Genomic DNA, 16769 nt, shown 5'->3' with positions numbered 1-16769 from the left:
TGAGCATGCGCAGTTCAAAAAAACGCATCTGGTGGCCGGATGCGGTTTTTGCCGCAGAACGCCGCATCCGGTGTCCATAGGCTTGCATTGTAAATCGCGCGGATCCGGCGCGATGCGGTTTTTTTCGCCGCACAAAAAACCGTGCCAGGCAACGTTCCATCTGGCCGCCGCATGGGCTAAATATGCCACATCCGGCAAAAAAACGGATGCAACGCAAGGCCATGCGGCACAATACGGCGCTAATGCAAGTCTATGCAGAAAAAAAACACAACCGGCGGCAAAAAAAAACGGTTGCGTTTTTTCTGCAAAACGCCGTATTGTGCCGCACAGGAAAAACCGGATGTGTGAAAGCAGGCTAAGGGGCCCTTATTGGCCTAGAAGAAAAATAAACTCTGATGAAACTACAAACCTATGGGTGGTCAGTGATTTTCTGGTCAAACAGTACACCCAGGGCCGATACCTGCACCTTTATAGGGGTTGTCTGGTCTAAAATGAGAAGTCTGCAGTCCTTCTACGTGTCACTCTATGTGACTGCAGACTTGTGAATCCTCCCAGTGCACACACACGGTTTCTGAGCCGGGAATGGCGGTGACGTGACCGAAATTCTGCATTATGCATGTTCCAGGCCAGAACCCAACTAGTCAATCAAGAAGAAAGGATAATAGAGACATGTCACCACTTCCGTATTTATCACCCACTCCTGATTTTGGCTACAAATACTCAACATGTGAACGTGATATAAAGGTGTTTTCCAATTTTGGAAAACTCCTCTTCCTCACCTGCAGTTTGTTTTAAGAAAAGCTAAAACTGTGCTTTACCCCCCCCCCCCCTCCTTGGGTTACATTATGCGCACAGCTCTGCAGCCAAAAATGGAGCTTGGCGCCTCTGCCTGAGTTGACGGCACCAGCCTGATTGCCTGCAGCGCTTTCCACGTGATGTTAGCACTACAAACAATAACAGACACTGAATCAGAGACTCTGCACTGAACCTGGTGAAGATGAGTAAAGGACAATTTATTTAATTTTTTTCCCAAAAATGGAAAACCCTTTTCATAAACTGGTGGAGAATTCTAACACCACCGATGATGGCGGTCAGCTTACCTGAATGTTGTCAAATTTCAAGCCCGGCATAGTCAGCTTGTCCTTGTCAATAAACACAGGGTTGAACTGTTGAGTGGCTACAGAGAGGAGTATGTTCCTGGTGTCCTCGGAGGGCAGCCACGCATCGTTTCTCCTGTCCATCTCACTCATGTTAAGAGCTGTGGCAAAGGGGTCATCGCTTCCAGCAAACACACTATGAATCTGAGAGAATGGCTTCGGGGACTGGGGAACTTCCACCGCAGTTGATTCAATGGACTGGTTTCCCACAAAAAAGCCAAGAGCAACAGAGTCTTGGGAGGTGCTGGTGTCTGGAGATACGGGGGCCGGGCTCCGTTCAGGGGCACCGGGTGCTGCGTTTGGGTTACTGACAGAGATAAATGTGGATGACGTGGTGAATGAATCAAAGAAGTCCACCGCAGAAGAATTGTTATTGACGTTATCAGAGAAGAAGTTGCTGAGGCTCGGGCTCGGCTGGACGACCTGTGTCTGAGTCTTTATAGCGTTTCTCATCTCCATTCCAAAACTGGGCGATTTCACCATCTGAGACTCAAAGCCGTCATGGATCAAAAAGGACTGCTGGGAATTAGACTGGCTGAAGATGGTGCACACTGGGATGGTCTCGTCTGCAGGGGAGGATTTACTTGCTGGGGTAACCAGCTCTTCTTTGTGCTCTCCTTGGGTCTTTACATCCACAATTTCTTTTTCTATCTCTGGTAAATTGTGCTGCTGGATAAAGTCACTGGTCGGAGTCATTATCTCTGCCCCAGAAGCTTCAGGACTGACGGTCAGCTCCGGACTACTGTCCACCTGTCCATTATACTCTTTATCGGTCACTGCTTGGAGTCCCAGAGTTCGGCTGCTCTCGATTTCATCCACAATATCTTGTAGGCAGCCGATGTCTCCGGCATCGTCCTCGCTGATGTTGGGAGAGTCAGAGATGATGACACTTTCCATCATTTGCTCGTTGATTTTTTCCAGCAGGTTGCCCGAGTCTTCGGAGAGGGTGACATTTTCCTCAGATTCAAAGTTGTCTGCATCAAGATCGATGGTTTCATCCTGGAGGAGAATCTCCTCTTGATCTTCGGGGGGATTACTTTGCGAGAGCACCGTGATTGTAGGCGAGCCCGGCTCGGTTGTATTAGTGGGTACAGACGGCTCATTTTCAGGACTGGTATTGGGGATCTCCATATCTCCTGTTTAAAAGAAAAGGGTAGAATGTGTGACTTACAATTGCGAATGGTCTGGACTTATCCAAAAGGCCTAACAAATAGACAGTAAGACCACTGTAAAGATAGAGTGTAAAGGGCCCGTTACAAGCTACGATATATCAAACGATATGTCGTCGGGGTCACGACGTAAGTGACGCACATCCGGCATCGTTTCACATATCGTAGCATGTGACAGCTACGAGCAACGGTGAACGATCAAAAATACTCACCTTATCGTTGCTCGTTGACACGTCGCTCATTTTTAAAAAGTCGTTTCTTCTTCTGTGTGCAGGTTGTTCAGCATTCCCGGGGCAGCACACATCGCACCGTGTGACACCCCGGGAACGACGAACACAGCTTACCTGCATCCCGCCGGCAAAGCGGCAGGAAGGAGGTGTGCGGGATGTTTACATCCCGCTCATCTCCGCCCCTCCACTTCTATTGGCCGGCCGCTGTGTGACACCCCGGGAACGACGAACACAGCTTACCTGCGTCCCACTAGCAATGCGGAAGGAAGGAGGTGGGCGGGATGTTACGTCCCACTCATCTCCGCCCCTCTGCTTCTATTGGCCGGCTGCCGTGTGACGTCGCTGTGACGTCGAACGTCCCTCCCCCTTCAGGAAGAGGATGTTCACCGCCCACAGCGAGGTCGTTCGGGAGGTAAGTACATGTGACGGGGGTAAACGACGTTGTGCGACACAGGCAACTAATTGCCCGTGACGCACAAACGACGGGAGCGGGTGTGATCGCATGATAGATCGTACTGTGTGACGCCGGCATTAGTTACAGAAAATGGCAGCAAAAATACATTTTATTTTTTTTTTACTTTTTCCTAACAAAGGAGTTTCCCACCATAGAAAATGATGGCACAAGCATGGAATTCACCAAGACTTCATGATCTGTGAAGGTTTGACTGCAAGAATTCACATGATCCTCAGAATAAGTGTTACAGGGGCAATCCAGCCATAAGCGTGTATAACCGGTCCACTGGAGGGGGGTGACAAATGCTACATCAGTGGGGGTCCAAATGCTGATACGGCTCTGTGCTCAGCTTTTTTTTTTCTGCACTGTGGACATTGAATGGACTGGGGAAATGCATGCTCAAGCACAACTGAATTCTTGTGATGTCTCTTTAAGGCCCCTTTCACACGTCAGTGATTCTGGTACCTTTGTGCTTTTTTTTCACGTACCAGAATCACTGACATACGCAGACCCATTATAATCAAAGGGTCTGCTCACACATCAGTGATTTTTCACTGACCTTGTCTCCGTGCGGCGTACACGCGTGTCCGTGATTGCTGCACGGAGACATGTCCGTTTTTCTGGCATCACTGATGTCCCACGGACCACGCAATGCTGTGATCCGTGAAACACGTGCCAGAAAAAAACGTGCATATAAAATAAAAATCATTTTTACTCACCCGGCTTCAGCGGCGTTCTCTGCAGCCCATTCTGCCTGCTGCTTCTGAGCCGGTTCATTACTGTCGCGCATATTCATGAATGCACGACACAGCCGACCAGGAAGCAGCTGCTGCGGGGGTCAGCGCCGGCCGGATGCTGCACCGTGGGAGCGTTCAGCACCATGGAGAGCGGGAGCGGGCACAGGTGAGTTGATCTCTATGTGCAATCACGGACCACGGAGCCCGGATTGCACATAGACAACCCACGTGTGCCGTGAATCATGGAACACGGAGGTACAGGTGCGTGTTTTACACGTCAGTGAAGAACGTCTGTGTTCTTCACTTACGTGTGAAATGGGCCTAAAAGTAATAAATGCTTCTTACAGATTTTCTGCACACAAAACTGCATTATGGCAGGAAAAACACAGCAGAAAAAACGCATTGTACCTCCGTGATCGCCGCTAGGTCTCCGGCTGATATTACAGCTGAGACCTAGGTGCAGTTTAACCCCCTGAATGCTGCAATCAATGTGATCGTAGCATTTTGGACTGCCTACGTCTCCCTGGAGATTGGGTCCCTGTAATGCCATCACAGGGACCCAAATGCTACCATGACAACCCTGGGTTACTGAGCTACGGATAGCCTCACACAGTATGCCAGATGCATGGTGTGTGAGGGGAAGTGTCACTGCATTGTAGTGGATTATATATGCAAAGGAAAAAACACAAAGAATTAACATGCTGCTTCTTTTTTCTGCAAAAAATCTGCAAGGGAAAAAGAGGCAGCGTGTGCACAGCAAGTCAGGATTCTCAGACTTTACTGGCATGTGTTTTTCCTAGCAGTATTGGATAAAATCTGCAAGGAAGAACACATGAAAAAAAAAAAAGCAAAAAAGCAACGTGTGCACAAAGCCTAAAAAGTGAGGAAAAACCCTCCCACTAGATGGATTTCTGAACAATTTTGTATATGGTTGTGTGAACCTGCCCTTAGGATGAAATATAATAGATAGTGGGGGTCCGATTACCTCGACCAATCCGCTGTGATCAGGGGCTGCTACAACAGAGCTATGTACATCACACAGTGGTCATTCTGAGATGTTGCGGCTCACCTTATATTGAAGTGAATGGAAGCGGAGCAACAGAACTGGAGCACGGATACCGCACAGTGCAGGAAGATGTAGATAATAGCTAATCAGGGACTATTGGACGCTCCCTATCGTTGATGCCTTAAAGGCTGAAAATGTGCAGATCAGGGGCAGCTCATCGATCCGGACAGCAAGAAGAGCTGCCCCCCAAAAAAGGTGGACGGACCGCTGATCTCAGCACCGCTCCCATACATCAGGTGTGCAGCAGGGCGCACACAGGCTCTGCCTGCAGTCAGAGGGCATAAATACATCAGGAGCATTATAGCCCCATTTATTCCATGGAGCTTTACATGTGAATAGGGGCGTACACAATAACAAGGGCAAGACCCACATAAAACAAGATGTATCCATTCACTAACAGCAAGCAGAGACCCTAAAGAGAGAGTAAAAATAAACACAAGCGCAAGAAAGCCTCATTATACACGCTTTACTGACATGACACCGGAACACTCCCGTATAGGACCCTCACATAAGCCCCCGAAACACACAGCTCATAACAAAACACAGACACGTAGTGACCGCACACTTCCGGAAACAGCTGTAGTATCGCACCGACCTGACAGCCCGCACCGGCCTCGCCCACCTCGGGTCAGACACGCAGATGATACCTACCGGTATTCACAGTACGCAGGCGTAAGAAATCATGCCAAACCCTGTAACACCAACGCGCATGCGTCAATTTTTACGTCCAGAGGCTTGTACGTATGCGTTGGTTACTGTACGCAAGCGTAGTACCGTGGAAATTTGAATTCAATCAACTTTATTTAGACGAAACGGTAGAAAACAGGAAGATGAGTTAGAACGGAAGCCGCAGTGAGTCAAAATATCTCATTGAATCTAAAGCTCGAAGGGATTTGTTGACAGGTGGAACCGGAATGGAGGACGATGCTCCTGTTATTTACGGGCTGGAGTTTCAGGTGGGCTTAGCTCCATTTTTTTGTTTGTTACCTATGTGTATATTTATACGTTGCATTACTTTACCCATATTAGTGTATACATACAGCCCAATGGCAAGATAAAGAGTATTGTGCAAGTACTGTGTATGGGTATGTATGTATGCATTATATATATATATATATATATATATATATATATATATATATATATATATATATTATAATGCATTTACATGTGGTCACTGCATTCATCATTCTTGTTGCTATTGGAAACAATGCTCACCCACCTGACATGCTATTATTATGGGATGGTCATTTTCCATCATAGCTTGTGTAATGGCAGCACTGACGTAGAGACTTTACTTCCCAGAATGCATATCACCAGAGCAACAGATGAGCCGAAAAGCAATGCCGAATGATTTCAGCTCTGAAGGTGGCAGAATTGTGAATGCAGCATCAGAACATTTAACAGTCTGTGAATAAAGATCTGTCCATGATGAGCAGATTACTAACACTATTTACAAAGCTTTTCTCCATAAAATGGTGACCCGTTGATTACGTGCAGCCATAGTGTTGTTGCGTGTGTTATAGCACGGTTGCACTGTAGGAGGGATCTCTATATATTCTGGATTTTTGTCAGTGAAAGGGTTTGGACACTTCTAGACACAGTTTTTGTTTACATAAACACATATTTTGGGGTAAAAATAATTTTGTCAACTGGGTTTCTGATGAATTGGTATTTCCATCCTCATCATAGCTGGAAATTCCTCCATCCAGGCACCGATTCCTGGAAATATGTGAATTAAAATCCAGTGCAGAAAGGAAGGCACTTTTCAATGAAAATTTCCATGTGGTTTGTTCCATGTGCACAAATTGTATACCGTGGGTACAGACAGCCCCTAGACAGGGGAGAAAAGTGGACTAGCAACGCATTTTGACTGTATTAAACGATTACATTGGTGTAATACGGTCGAAACGCATTGCGAGTCCATTTTTCTCCCCTGTCTAGGGGCTGTCTGTACCCACATTATACAATTTGTGCACATGGAACAAACCACATGGAAATTTTCATTGAAAAGTGCCTTCCTTTCTGCGCTGGATTTTACTTCACATGTTTGCAGCTGCCGATTGTCCGTGCTGCAGAGAGGAGGCTAGGAGACTTGGAGTGGGTGAGCTGAATTCCTTTGTCATTGATTCCCGGGAACCAGCCGAGAGCAGCTGAACTGTGATTTGCATAACTGCCACAGAAATGCATCAGCGAGACCCTATGTTCCAATATTTCAGGAGAGAAATGGAATACAAAACTTTGATGTCAGCACTGTTTATCCCAATTCATCCAGACCAGGGCAGTTCATGGAGTGTGGGAGTCAAACACTCCGCATTCATTGACAAGCGCACTCCTCTTAGTGAATCGGTAGCGTCTGCTGAGTGACTGGAGCCTCACCACTAATCTTATTCCAGTCCATGACTGGAGCAAGGTTTCTGGGGTGAGGAATCACAGCCCGCACACGCTACGATGGCTGCAGGTTAACATTAGTCACTGTCTGCTGCCGATCACATGTGACTGTGTGCGGGCTGTGCGGTCAGGACTTCAGCTGAGTTCAGATTAGCTGACTCCTGTTCCGGCCGATTACGTGTTCTGTGTCCCGCTGCATCCATCGCAGCGTGTGCGGGCTGGAGTTCAGCTGAGTTCAGATCAGCTGACTCCAGTGCCGGACAAAGTCAGCTGACCTCACAACCCGCACATGCTGCGATGGATGCAGGGGGACACAGAACCAGTAATCGTCCGACACTGGAGTCAGCTGATCTGATTACTTGTTCTGCTGGCTGGGTGGTCAGGTGTAAGGATGAGTGAGCAGTAAAACGCTTGTCAGCTCATTGGGCGAAGCCCATGTTGATTTTTTTATTTTTTTTTTAAAATTCATTAAAAAATAAAAAAGCAAAACCCCAAACACATAACTCCTGCTGCATTTTTTTTTATTGCTAAGGGTAACCCAAGCAGCTACTGGCTGCTAACCCCCACTGCTTGGTGTTACCTTCATTGGCAATTAAAAATCCAGGGAAGCCCTTTTTGTTTTGTTTTTTTTTAAGTTTTTTTGCCCAAAAACTAAAAAAAAAAAATGAGGTACCGGCTGCCCCCAACCCCCAGCTGCCTATTTGTACCCGGCTGGGAACCAAAAATATAGGGAAGCCCTTTTTTTAATTATTTCATGAATTTCATGAAATAATTAAAATAAAAAAAAACTGTATGCCTCGCCCAATTTTTGTGTCCAGCCAGGTACAACTAGGCAGCTGAGGATTGGAATCTGCAACACAGGGTGGCCCAAGCTTTCTGGCTCCCCCCCGCTGCGAATTGCAGTTCGTAGCCGCCCCAGAAAATGGCGCTTTCATAGAAGCGTCATCTTCTGGCGCTGCAACCAACTCTTCGAGCAGCCCTGGTACTGGGTGGCATGCTGGGTAATAAGGGGTTAATACCAGCTTTGTTTTACCAGCTGGTATAAAGCTTGAGATTCTTAATGTCAGGCCAAGTTTGACCCGGCGATTAAGAATCTCCAATAAAGGGTTAAAAATAAAAGACATCACACAGAGAAAAAATACTTTATTAGAAATAAATACACAGACACACTTAGGGACTCCATCTTTATTACTCCATCTCATCCCTCCACAATCCTCGTCTTCTTCTGTCTTCTTCAACTGATGCAGCTCCACTATATCAGAAAGCACGAGGGAGGAATAACTACTTTCTGGGCATGTTCAGTACAGACAACAGGATCCTGCCTACCAGAATGCAGTGCCTTCCGGTAAAGCAGGATTCCGCACTTTTTGAACTGCATTGCAGCTAGCGCCGTAATATGAAGGATCCGGTGAGATGCAGTATTTTGTCCGAGGTCAAAAACACAACAAGTAGCATTTTTGACAAAAGATAAAATACCGCATCTCACCGGATCCAGTGTATGACGCACGCAACCGCATCTTGCCGCAATTCCATTGCAAATGCATTGAAATGACAACGCATTTGTAAAGGATACGGTCTTGCGGCAAAAAATCCATTCTTGCCACAGTTAAAAAAACGCTGATGTGAAACTAGCCTATCCCCTTTGTAAGATGGAGGACCTGACTGCGGAAATAAATGGCTCAATGGATAAATTCATCCGAGTCTTGAGCCTGTGAATTATGTTATTGAACTCACCCCCCCCCCCACCCCCCTCCACCCTCTCATTCAGATCCTTATTCGAGACTGTAACTTAAATCATCTCACCCCCTCGCTTAACCCAGGGGGGAAACTACCCCTTTGCTGTCCCTTATTTGATGGTCAATCTCGTTTTTGCCGGGACCCATATCTCTTTCTAGATCACCGTGCGTTGCATTTAGTCTCATAAAATGTGTATTTGGTTGTGACTTTGTAGTTGATATAAGGTGACTATATGTACTGTTAATTCTGTATTGTAATATCTCGAAAGTTTAATAAAAAGCGATTAAACATGAATAAACCTATCATGGAGCGCTCACCTTCCCCGGGTCCACTGGTGAGGCTTGTCACTTCCACTATTCTGTGGCACTGGATGCAGCACTGATGTCATATAGATAGCGTGGCAGCCAATCAGTGAGCTCAGTGCCTCAATCAAAGCGTTCCACCTACGCTGAGCTCACTGATTGTATGCCATGCTGAATGTATGACGTCAGTGCTGAATCTAATGCCACAGGCTGGGGACGGTGATTTCTGTGCGGTTTGTTTACCTGTAGATGGAGACAGTCATTTACTGAGAGTGAACAAACCCTTTAATTTAATTAAAGGGAACCTGTCAGGTGCAATAAGCACCCAGAAACACGAGCAGTTCTGGGTGTATATTGCTAATCCCTGCCTATCCGTCCACTAGCATAGATAAAGAGATCATTAGAAACAATATTTCTAAAGATCTTTTACCATATGCTAATGAGCATGGGGACTACTCCCCTGGGCATTGCTTCCCTTGCCAGTCGCCCCCATTATCTTGTTAGTATACCCCTGTGGGCGTGCTAACATGCTAATGAATGTGCAGCGTCACAGGATGATCTCACTCACCTCTCCGCCGCCATCGCGTCCGACGGGTGATTTCGGCTCAGTGCATTTGACGCTGGAGATTTAGTCATGCGCACTATGAAGCCGGGTGTACGTGTCCTGGCTTCAAACTGAAGTAGTGCGCATGACCCAAACTCCGGGGTAATGAGCACTGAGCCAAATCCCCCGTTGGACACGATGGCAGCGGAGAGGTGAGTGAGATCATCCTGTGATGCTGCACATTCAATAGCATGATAGCACACCCACAGGGGCCCACAGGGATGTACCAACATGCTAATGGGGGCGACTGGCCAGGGAACTAACGCCCAGGGGACTAGTCCTTGAGCTCATTAGCATACAGTAAAAAATCCTTAGAAATACTTTTTCTAAAGATCCCTTTATCTATGCTAGTGTATACAGGGACAGTTAGGCAGGGATTAGCAATATACACCCAGAACTGCTCATGTTTCTGGGTGCATATTGCACCTGACAGGTTCCCTTTAATGTTGATGATTTGGGTTTTCATTGGCTGTAAGCCAAAAAGTCATTATCTCAGAAAATTAGAATATTATATAAGACCAACTGAAAAATGATTTTAAACTCAGAAATGTTGGCGACTACTGAAAAGTCTGTACAGTAAATGCCTCACTACTTGGTTGGGGTTCCTTTTGCATGTATTACTGCATCAATGCGGCGTGGCATGGAGGTGATCAGTCTGTGGCACTGCTGAGGTGTTATGGAAGCCCAGGTTACTTTGATAGCAGCCTTCAGCTCATCTGCATTGTTGGGTCTGGTGTCTCTCATCTTTCTCTTGACAATACCCCATAGATTCTCTATGTGGATTAGGTCAGGCGAGTTTCCTGGCCAATCAAGCACGATGATACTGTGGTTATTTAACCAGGTATTGGTACTTTTGGCAGTGTGGACAGGTGCCATGTCCTGCTGGAAAATGACATTTCCATCTCCAGAAAGCTTGTCGGCAGAGGGAAGCATGAAGTGCTCTAAAATTTCCTGGTAGACGGCTGCACTGACTTTGGTCTTGATATAACACAGTGGACCTACACCAGCAGATGACATGGCTCCCCAAACCATCACTGATTGTGGAAACTTCACATTAGACCTTAAGCAGCTTAGTTGTGGCCTCTCCACTCTTCCTCCAGACTCTGGGACCGCGATTTCCAAATGAAATGCAAAATTTACTTTCATCTTAAAACACCTTGGACCACTGAGCAACAGTCCAGTTTTTTCTCTTTGGCCCAGGTAAGATGCTTCTGTTGTTGTCTATTTGTCATGAGTGGCTTGACACAAGGAATGCGACACTTGTAGCCCATGTCCTGGATACGTCTGTGTGTGGTGGCTCTTGAAGCACTGACTCCAGCAGCAGTCCACTCCTTGTGAATCTCCCCCAAATTTTTGAATGGCCTTTTCTTAACAATCCTAACAAGGCTGCGGTTATCCCGGATGCTTGTGCACCTTTTTCTACCACATGTTTTCCTTCCACTCAACTTTCCATTAATATGCTTGGTTACAGCACTCTGTGAACAGCCAGCTTCTTTACCAATGACTTTTTGTGGCTTACCCTCCCTGTGGAGTGGGTCAATGACTGCCTTTGTATTTTATGTCATGTTCAGTTATGCACCTGTTCACACGTCAGTTTGGTGAGTGCAGTCAGTCTTTTTGTCTATAATGACTGCCTTCTGGACATCTGTCAAGTCAGCAGTCTTCCCCATGATTGTGTAGCCTACTGAACCAGACTAAGGGACCATTTTAAACGGAAGCCTTTGCTGGTGTTTTGTTGTAATTATTCTAATTTTCAGAGATAATGACTCTTTGGTTGTCATTGGCTGTAAGCCCTAATCATCAACATTAACAAAAATAAACACTTGAAATAGATCACTCTGTGTGTAATGACTCTATATAGTATATAGGAATAGATCACTCTGTGTGTAATGACTCTATATAATATGAGTTTCCCTTTTTGTATTGAATTACTGAAATAAATTAACTTTTTGATGATATTCTAATTTATTGAGATGCTCTTGTAGAGCTATCAATGAAAGAAGAAGGGAGGGTGGAGATTTACTGTTTCCACGCCAAGGGTGCACCAACCGCCTGTACTTGACTTGAACAGTTATTCTGGCCCTGACAGTCACTTTGAGCACGTTCCCTGGTGTTTTTCAGAACAGATCCACTCAAAAACCTCCGTAGAAAGACACATTGTGATTAGTGATAAGCGAGCACTACCGTGCATGGGTGCTCGTTACTCGTAGCCAGCAGTTGGACTTTTGCACAGGCTCAACTCAAGTACCGAGCATAATGGAAGTCAATGGGGGACTCGAATTTTTCCTGGAAATGTTCTGAAAAAAACCCCCCAAAAAAACAGACAGAATTATTTTATTTTAAAAATCACTTCCCGACTCTTGACGCACATGACTTCATTGGCTGTGTCCCTGCCTTTGATGCGGGCTGACACGCTGACCAGCACCTTTCCCCGCACCGCACTTGATGGCTGATTCAGTAAGCCATTAAGTGCCTCTAATAGCCGTGGGTGGATCCAAGATCCAGATCCACTCGCAGCTGTTAAATCCGGTGTCAATTGCTAACACGTGCTAACAGGAAGTGTGTCATTGATCCCACCTATCAGCAAGCCCTTGACGTGATCCCAGTTCACCCAAGGGTTGTCATGACAGGCAGGGGTCTGCTGATGAGGCGGGGGTCTGCTGATGAGGCGGGGGTCTGCTGCTGAGGCGGGGGTCTGTGATGTCATATAGAAGATGATTTCTGCTGTGTATAAAGCGGGGCTGATGCTCATGCACTGATCTGTACAGTACAAGAGATTGGATGATTGCAGCTTCAATACCTCTATGGGGACCAGTAAATACAATAAAAAGTGGGGAAAAAAGGTTTTAAAAATATAAAAACACTGAAGTTCATATCACCCCTCTTTTGCCCCTTTAAAAAAATTATGGTAAGTAAAAATACACACATTTGGTATCACTGCAATCAGAAATGTCCGATCTATCAAAATATAGAATAAATTAATCTCATCGGTAAACTGTGTAACAATAAAAAAAAATCAAAATGGCAGAATTACCGTATTTATTTTTTTAAAATTTTTTGGTAGCTGCAACATTGCAATAAAATGCAATACAAGGCGATCAAAATTTCACTTCTATCTGAAACTGGTATTAGTAAAAACGTCAGCTCAGGACGCAAAAAATAAGCGCTCATACTGCCCCGGATACTGAAAAATGCAAACATTGCGGATCTTGGAACGTAACGACAACAGTTAATTTTTTATTTATTTAATTATTTTTTAAAATTTCTGAAATTCATTTTTACCAGTAAAAACTCGTATTGACCTAGAGAATCATACCGCCAGGTCCCAGGTCAGTTGTACCTTTATAGTGAACATGGTACATAAAAAAACATTATGAAATTGCACTTTTTTTGGCAATTTCACTTCACTTGGATTTTTTTTCCCCATTTTTCCAGTACAATATGTGGTAGAATAAATGGTTTCATTCAAAAGTACAACTCATCCCATAAGAAAAAATGCTGCACATTGATGGAAAAACAAAAACGTTCTGGGGAGAAATAAAATGGAAAATCGCCCAGGGGTTAAGGAGTTAAAACCAAATACCAAGAACTATCAAAAACAAAGCAGCTTTATTTAAAACATGGCACACCAAGAAGAGACCAAATCACACTGCCAAAAATGTGTTAAAAACAGAGGTAAAAAAATGCACGTATCCTAATTTAGCTATTAGGGTATGTTCACATGTTCTTTTTTTGCTGCATTTTTTTTTTCTTTTGCATGTTTTCTTTCATGATTTTATGCAAACTAAAGAGGTGGTTCACTACTCTGCATTAGTGGCCACATCTCTGTAAAACTCATAGGGAAGGCTTTTGTCAAATACCTTGTGAAGTACATTCTGCCTCTGAGTGGCGCTATTGTGGTCTGCTCATCCCCATGAAGTGACCCTGGGCTCCGTGACCTCAAAGATCCGGTGATGTCACGTCAACTTCCAGTTGACACGAAATCACCGAGTCCAGCCCCATTTTCTGTGAGTGACTACGCTGTGGGCAGAGTTTCATCGCAGCCGAGCGTCACAGCCCAGCATGTCACGCGCTCTCTCCTTCACTGCAGAACGCGCAAGCAGAAGCGATGCTGGGCTGTGATGAGCGGTGAAACTCCGGCCACGGCCCGGTTACTCAGCGAGAAGTTGATGTGACATCACCAGATCTCAGAGGTCACAGAGCCCGGGAGGTGGGGGGGGGGGCACATGATGGGGATGAGGCGACCGCAATAGTGCCACTCAGAGGAAGAATGTACTTCAACGTCTCCCTGAGCGCCTGCGCTATGGGTTGCGTTTCAACGCTCATCACAGCCCAGCATCACTCCTGCTTGCAGTGCTCTGCAGTGAAGGAGAGCGCGTGCGACATGCTGGGCTGTGATGAAACTTCACCCACAGAGACTGGGGCTGGACTCGGTGATTTCAGGTCAACCAGAAGTTGACGTGACCTCACCGGATTTTAGAGATCATGGAGCCCGGGGGGGGCACTTAATGGGGATGACCGCATTAGCGCCGCTAAGGTCGGGATCACACGGGGGACTAATGCGATCCTCGCATGACACTCTGTTCACACTGGCAGCTGAGTGTCACTGCGACTGAGGTCCGATCAGACCACAGCTGCGGGGGGCGGGCTGGCGCTGAAGAGGGGAGGGGCGGCACGGCGCAGAGGGATTTATCTCTCTCTCTCTCTTTCTCTCTCTCTCCTCCGTTGCCGGCTATTGACATTCTCGCCCTGCACTTGCAGTACACCGGTGTACTGCGATTTTTTTTTTTTTTTTTTTTTTTTTTTTTTTTTTTTTTTTTTTTTTTTTTCCTCTTGCCCATAGACTTGAATAGGTGCGAGAGAAAACAGGATCGCATTACAGTGGCAGCATGCTGCGATTGTTTTCGCGTTCCGATCAGGGCTGGAACATAGGGTAATATTGGTCCGAGTGGAATGCGATGTTTTATCACATTGCACTCTCTCCGATTTTTTTTTTTTTTTTTATGACGTGTGTCTTAGGCCTAACTGGCAGAATGTACTACACAAAGTATTTCACGAAAGCCTTCCCCGTTACACCTCGTGGCTCTCCTGTTGCAAGGAATGAGGTGGTCCCCCATTCCTAGTCTGCCGCGAGCCCTCCTGCTCAGCAGCACCAAAGGTCTGGGAGACTGCGCAGTCTGCAGGAGTTGCCTCCTCGGAGACGCAGCAGAAGGGTGACACCTAGTGGTTCTCCCCTTGCAAGGAATGGAGTGGTCTCCCATCCCTTGTCTGCCACGAGCCCTCCTGCTCAGCATCACAGAGGGTCTGGGAGGTTGCGCAGTATGCAAAGGATGGATGCTCAGGGAAGCAGCAAGACTTCCCTTATCTCTGCACATTGTGAAACCGAGGATCCCGCCTTTATGACCCAGAGGCAGGAAGATGAGTATGTGCCCCACGTGACGTCTTCTGATTCGCTCACTGATATCACACGGCCCGATAACGAGGCTGGTGGTATGCTGAATCCTGACTGGCTGGGCCAAGACGTCACAAATCCTGGTTGTGTCACGTCCATCTCGCGCCCGCCCTTGTGTGGAGCTACACCTCCTTAAAAGCTCCCCCTGCCATCATGGCGGCGCGCGACCGTCCTTCTATGTTTGGATGTCTGGCAGCGTGCTGCCACGCCACTGCTCAGGCATTATTGTCTTTTGTGGGCTTTGCCCTTGCTGCTTAGGCAGCACCTGGTTTGCAGGCCGTGTTCCTGCCTTGCTTTTCCGGCAGTATCTCCTTCAACAGGCCGTGTTCCTGTCCCAGGTGAGCTCCTCGAGTCTCCACCGGACTCACCTGGTTATTGAAAGCACACGTGCGTGGGCACCTCTGTGCTACCCTCGTGCCATATCCTGTGACTCCCGCTGGCACACGTGCGTAGGCACCTCTGTGCGTCCCCGTGCAACAGGTGCACCGATCGAGAAGCCCCGAGCCATACAACCCTCACGGGTTAGGGCGGACCGGTGTACATAGATCGTCTGTGACATTCCAGACGATCACTAGTAGCAACCCGCTCACTCTTCACCCACCATAGCAGCGGTCCCTTACACCGCACAGTGGACCTTGACCGGCGGAAGCTGTCCATATACCATCTTGGCACGCTTCCCCGGGTCCCCCTCGTAACACTTCCCTATGAGTTTTACAGCGATGTGGCCACTAATGCTGAGTAGTGAACCACCTCTTTAACCCCTTCAGCCCCCGGGCACTTTCCGTTTTTGCGTTTTTGTTTTTTGCTCCCCTTCTTCCGAGAGGCGTAACTTTTTTTATTTTTCCATCAATCTTGTCATATGAGGGCTTGTTTTTTGCGGGACGAGTTGTACTTTTAAATGAAACCATAAGTTTTACCATATAGTGTACTGGAAAACGGCAAAAAAATTCCAAGTGCGGAAAAATTGCAAAAAAAGTGGGATTGTACAATAGTTTTTGGGATATTTTATTCACCGTGTTCACTATATGGTAAAACTGATGTGTGGGTATGATGCCTCAGGTCGGTGCGAGTTTGTAGACACCAAACATGTATAGGTTTACTTGTATCTAAGGGGTTAAAAAAATTCACAAGCTTGTCCAAAAAACGTGGCGCACGTTTTGCGCCATTTTCCAAAACCCGTAGCGTTCTCATTTTTCAGGATCTGAGGCTCAGTGATGGCTTATGTTTTGCGTCTCGACCTGACGTTCTTAACGGTACCATTTTTGCGCAGATGCTACGTTTTGATCGCCTGTTATTGCATTTTGCGCAAAATTTGCGGCGACCAAAAAACGTAATTTTGGTGTTTGGAATTTTTTTGCCGCTACGCCGTTTACTGATCAGATTCATTGATTTTATATTTTGATAGATCGGGCATTTCTGAACGTGGCGATACCAAATATGTGTGTATTTTTTATTTTTTTAACCCTTTAA

The 16769-nt window shown here is 46.4% G+C and overlaps 2 protein-coding genes across 3 annotated transcripts in view; one reads left to right on the top strand and one right to left on the bottom strand.

Moving 5' to 3' along the window:
* Positions 1-5542, bottom strand: part of TRAPPC12 (trafficking protein particle complex subunit 12) — a 178434-nt gene extending 172892 nt beyond the window's left edge. Inside the window, exons 1-2 of one of the 2 annotated variants that reach the window (XM_075341077.1) lie at positions 5465-5542; positions 1101-2293 (exon numbers count right to left, since the gene is read on the bottom strand). In XM_075341077.1, the coding sequence (XP_075197192.1) occupies positions 1101-2288 (1188 nt within the window). In that variant the 5' untranslated portion in view covers positions 2289-2293; positions 5465-5542. Of the gene's footprint in view, positions 1-1100; positions 2294-5408 lie in introns of both variants that reach the window. The other variant, XM_075341076.1, reaches the window with a different exon arrangement.
* A 78-nt stretch (positions 5543-5620) lies between these two features.
* EIPR1 (EARP complex and GARP complex interacting protein 1) overlaps positions 5621-16769 on the top strand; it is a 410026-nt gene continuing 398877 nt past the window's right edge. The window contains exon 1 of the mRNA XM_075341075.1: positions 5621-5769. Within this exon, the coding sequence (XP_075197190.1) occupies positions 5728-5769 (42 nt within the window). The 5' untranslated portion in view covers positions 5621-5727. The remainder of the gene's footprint in view (positions 5770-16769) is intronic.

This window comes from Anomaloglossus baeobatrachus, chromosome 3 (genome assembly GCF_048569485.1).
Source record: "Anomaloglossus baeobatrachus isolate aAnoBae1 chromosome 3, aAnoBae1.hap1, whole genome shotgun sequence".
NCBI classification, from domain to species: Eukaryota; Metazoa; Chordata; class Amphibia; order Anura; family Aromobatidae; genus Anomaloglossus; species Anomaloglossus baeobatrachus.
The sequence above is the reverse complement of the archived record's forward strand: the minus strand, read 5'-3'. Positions and strand labels throughout refer to the sequence as shown.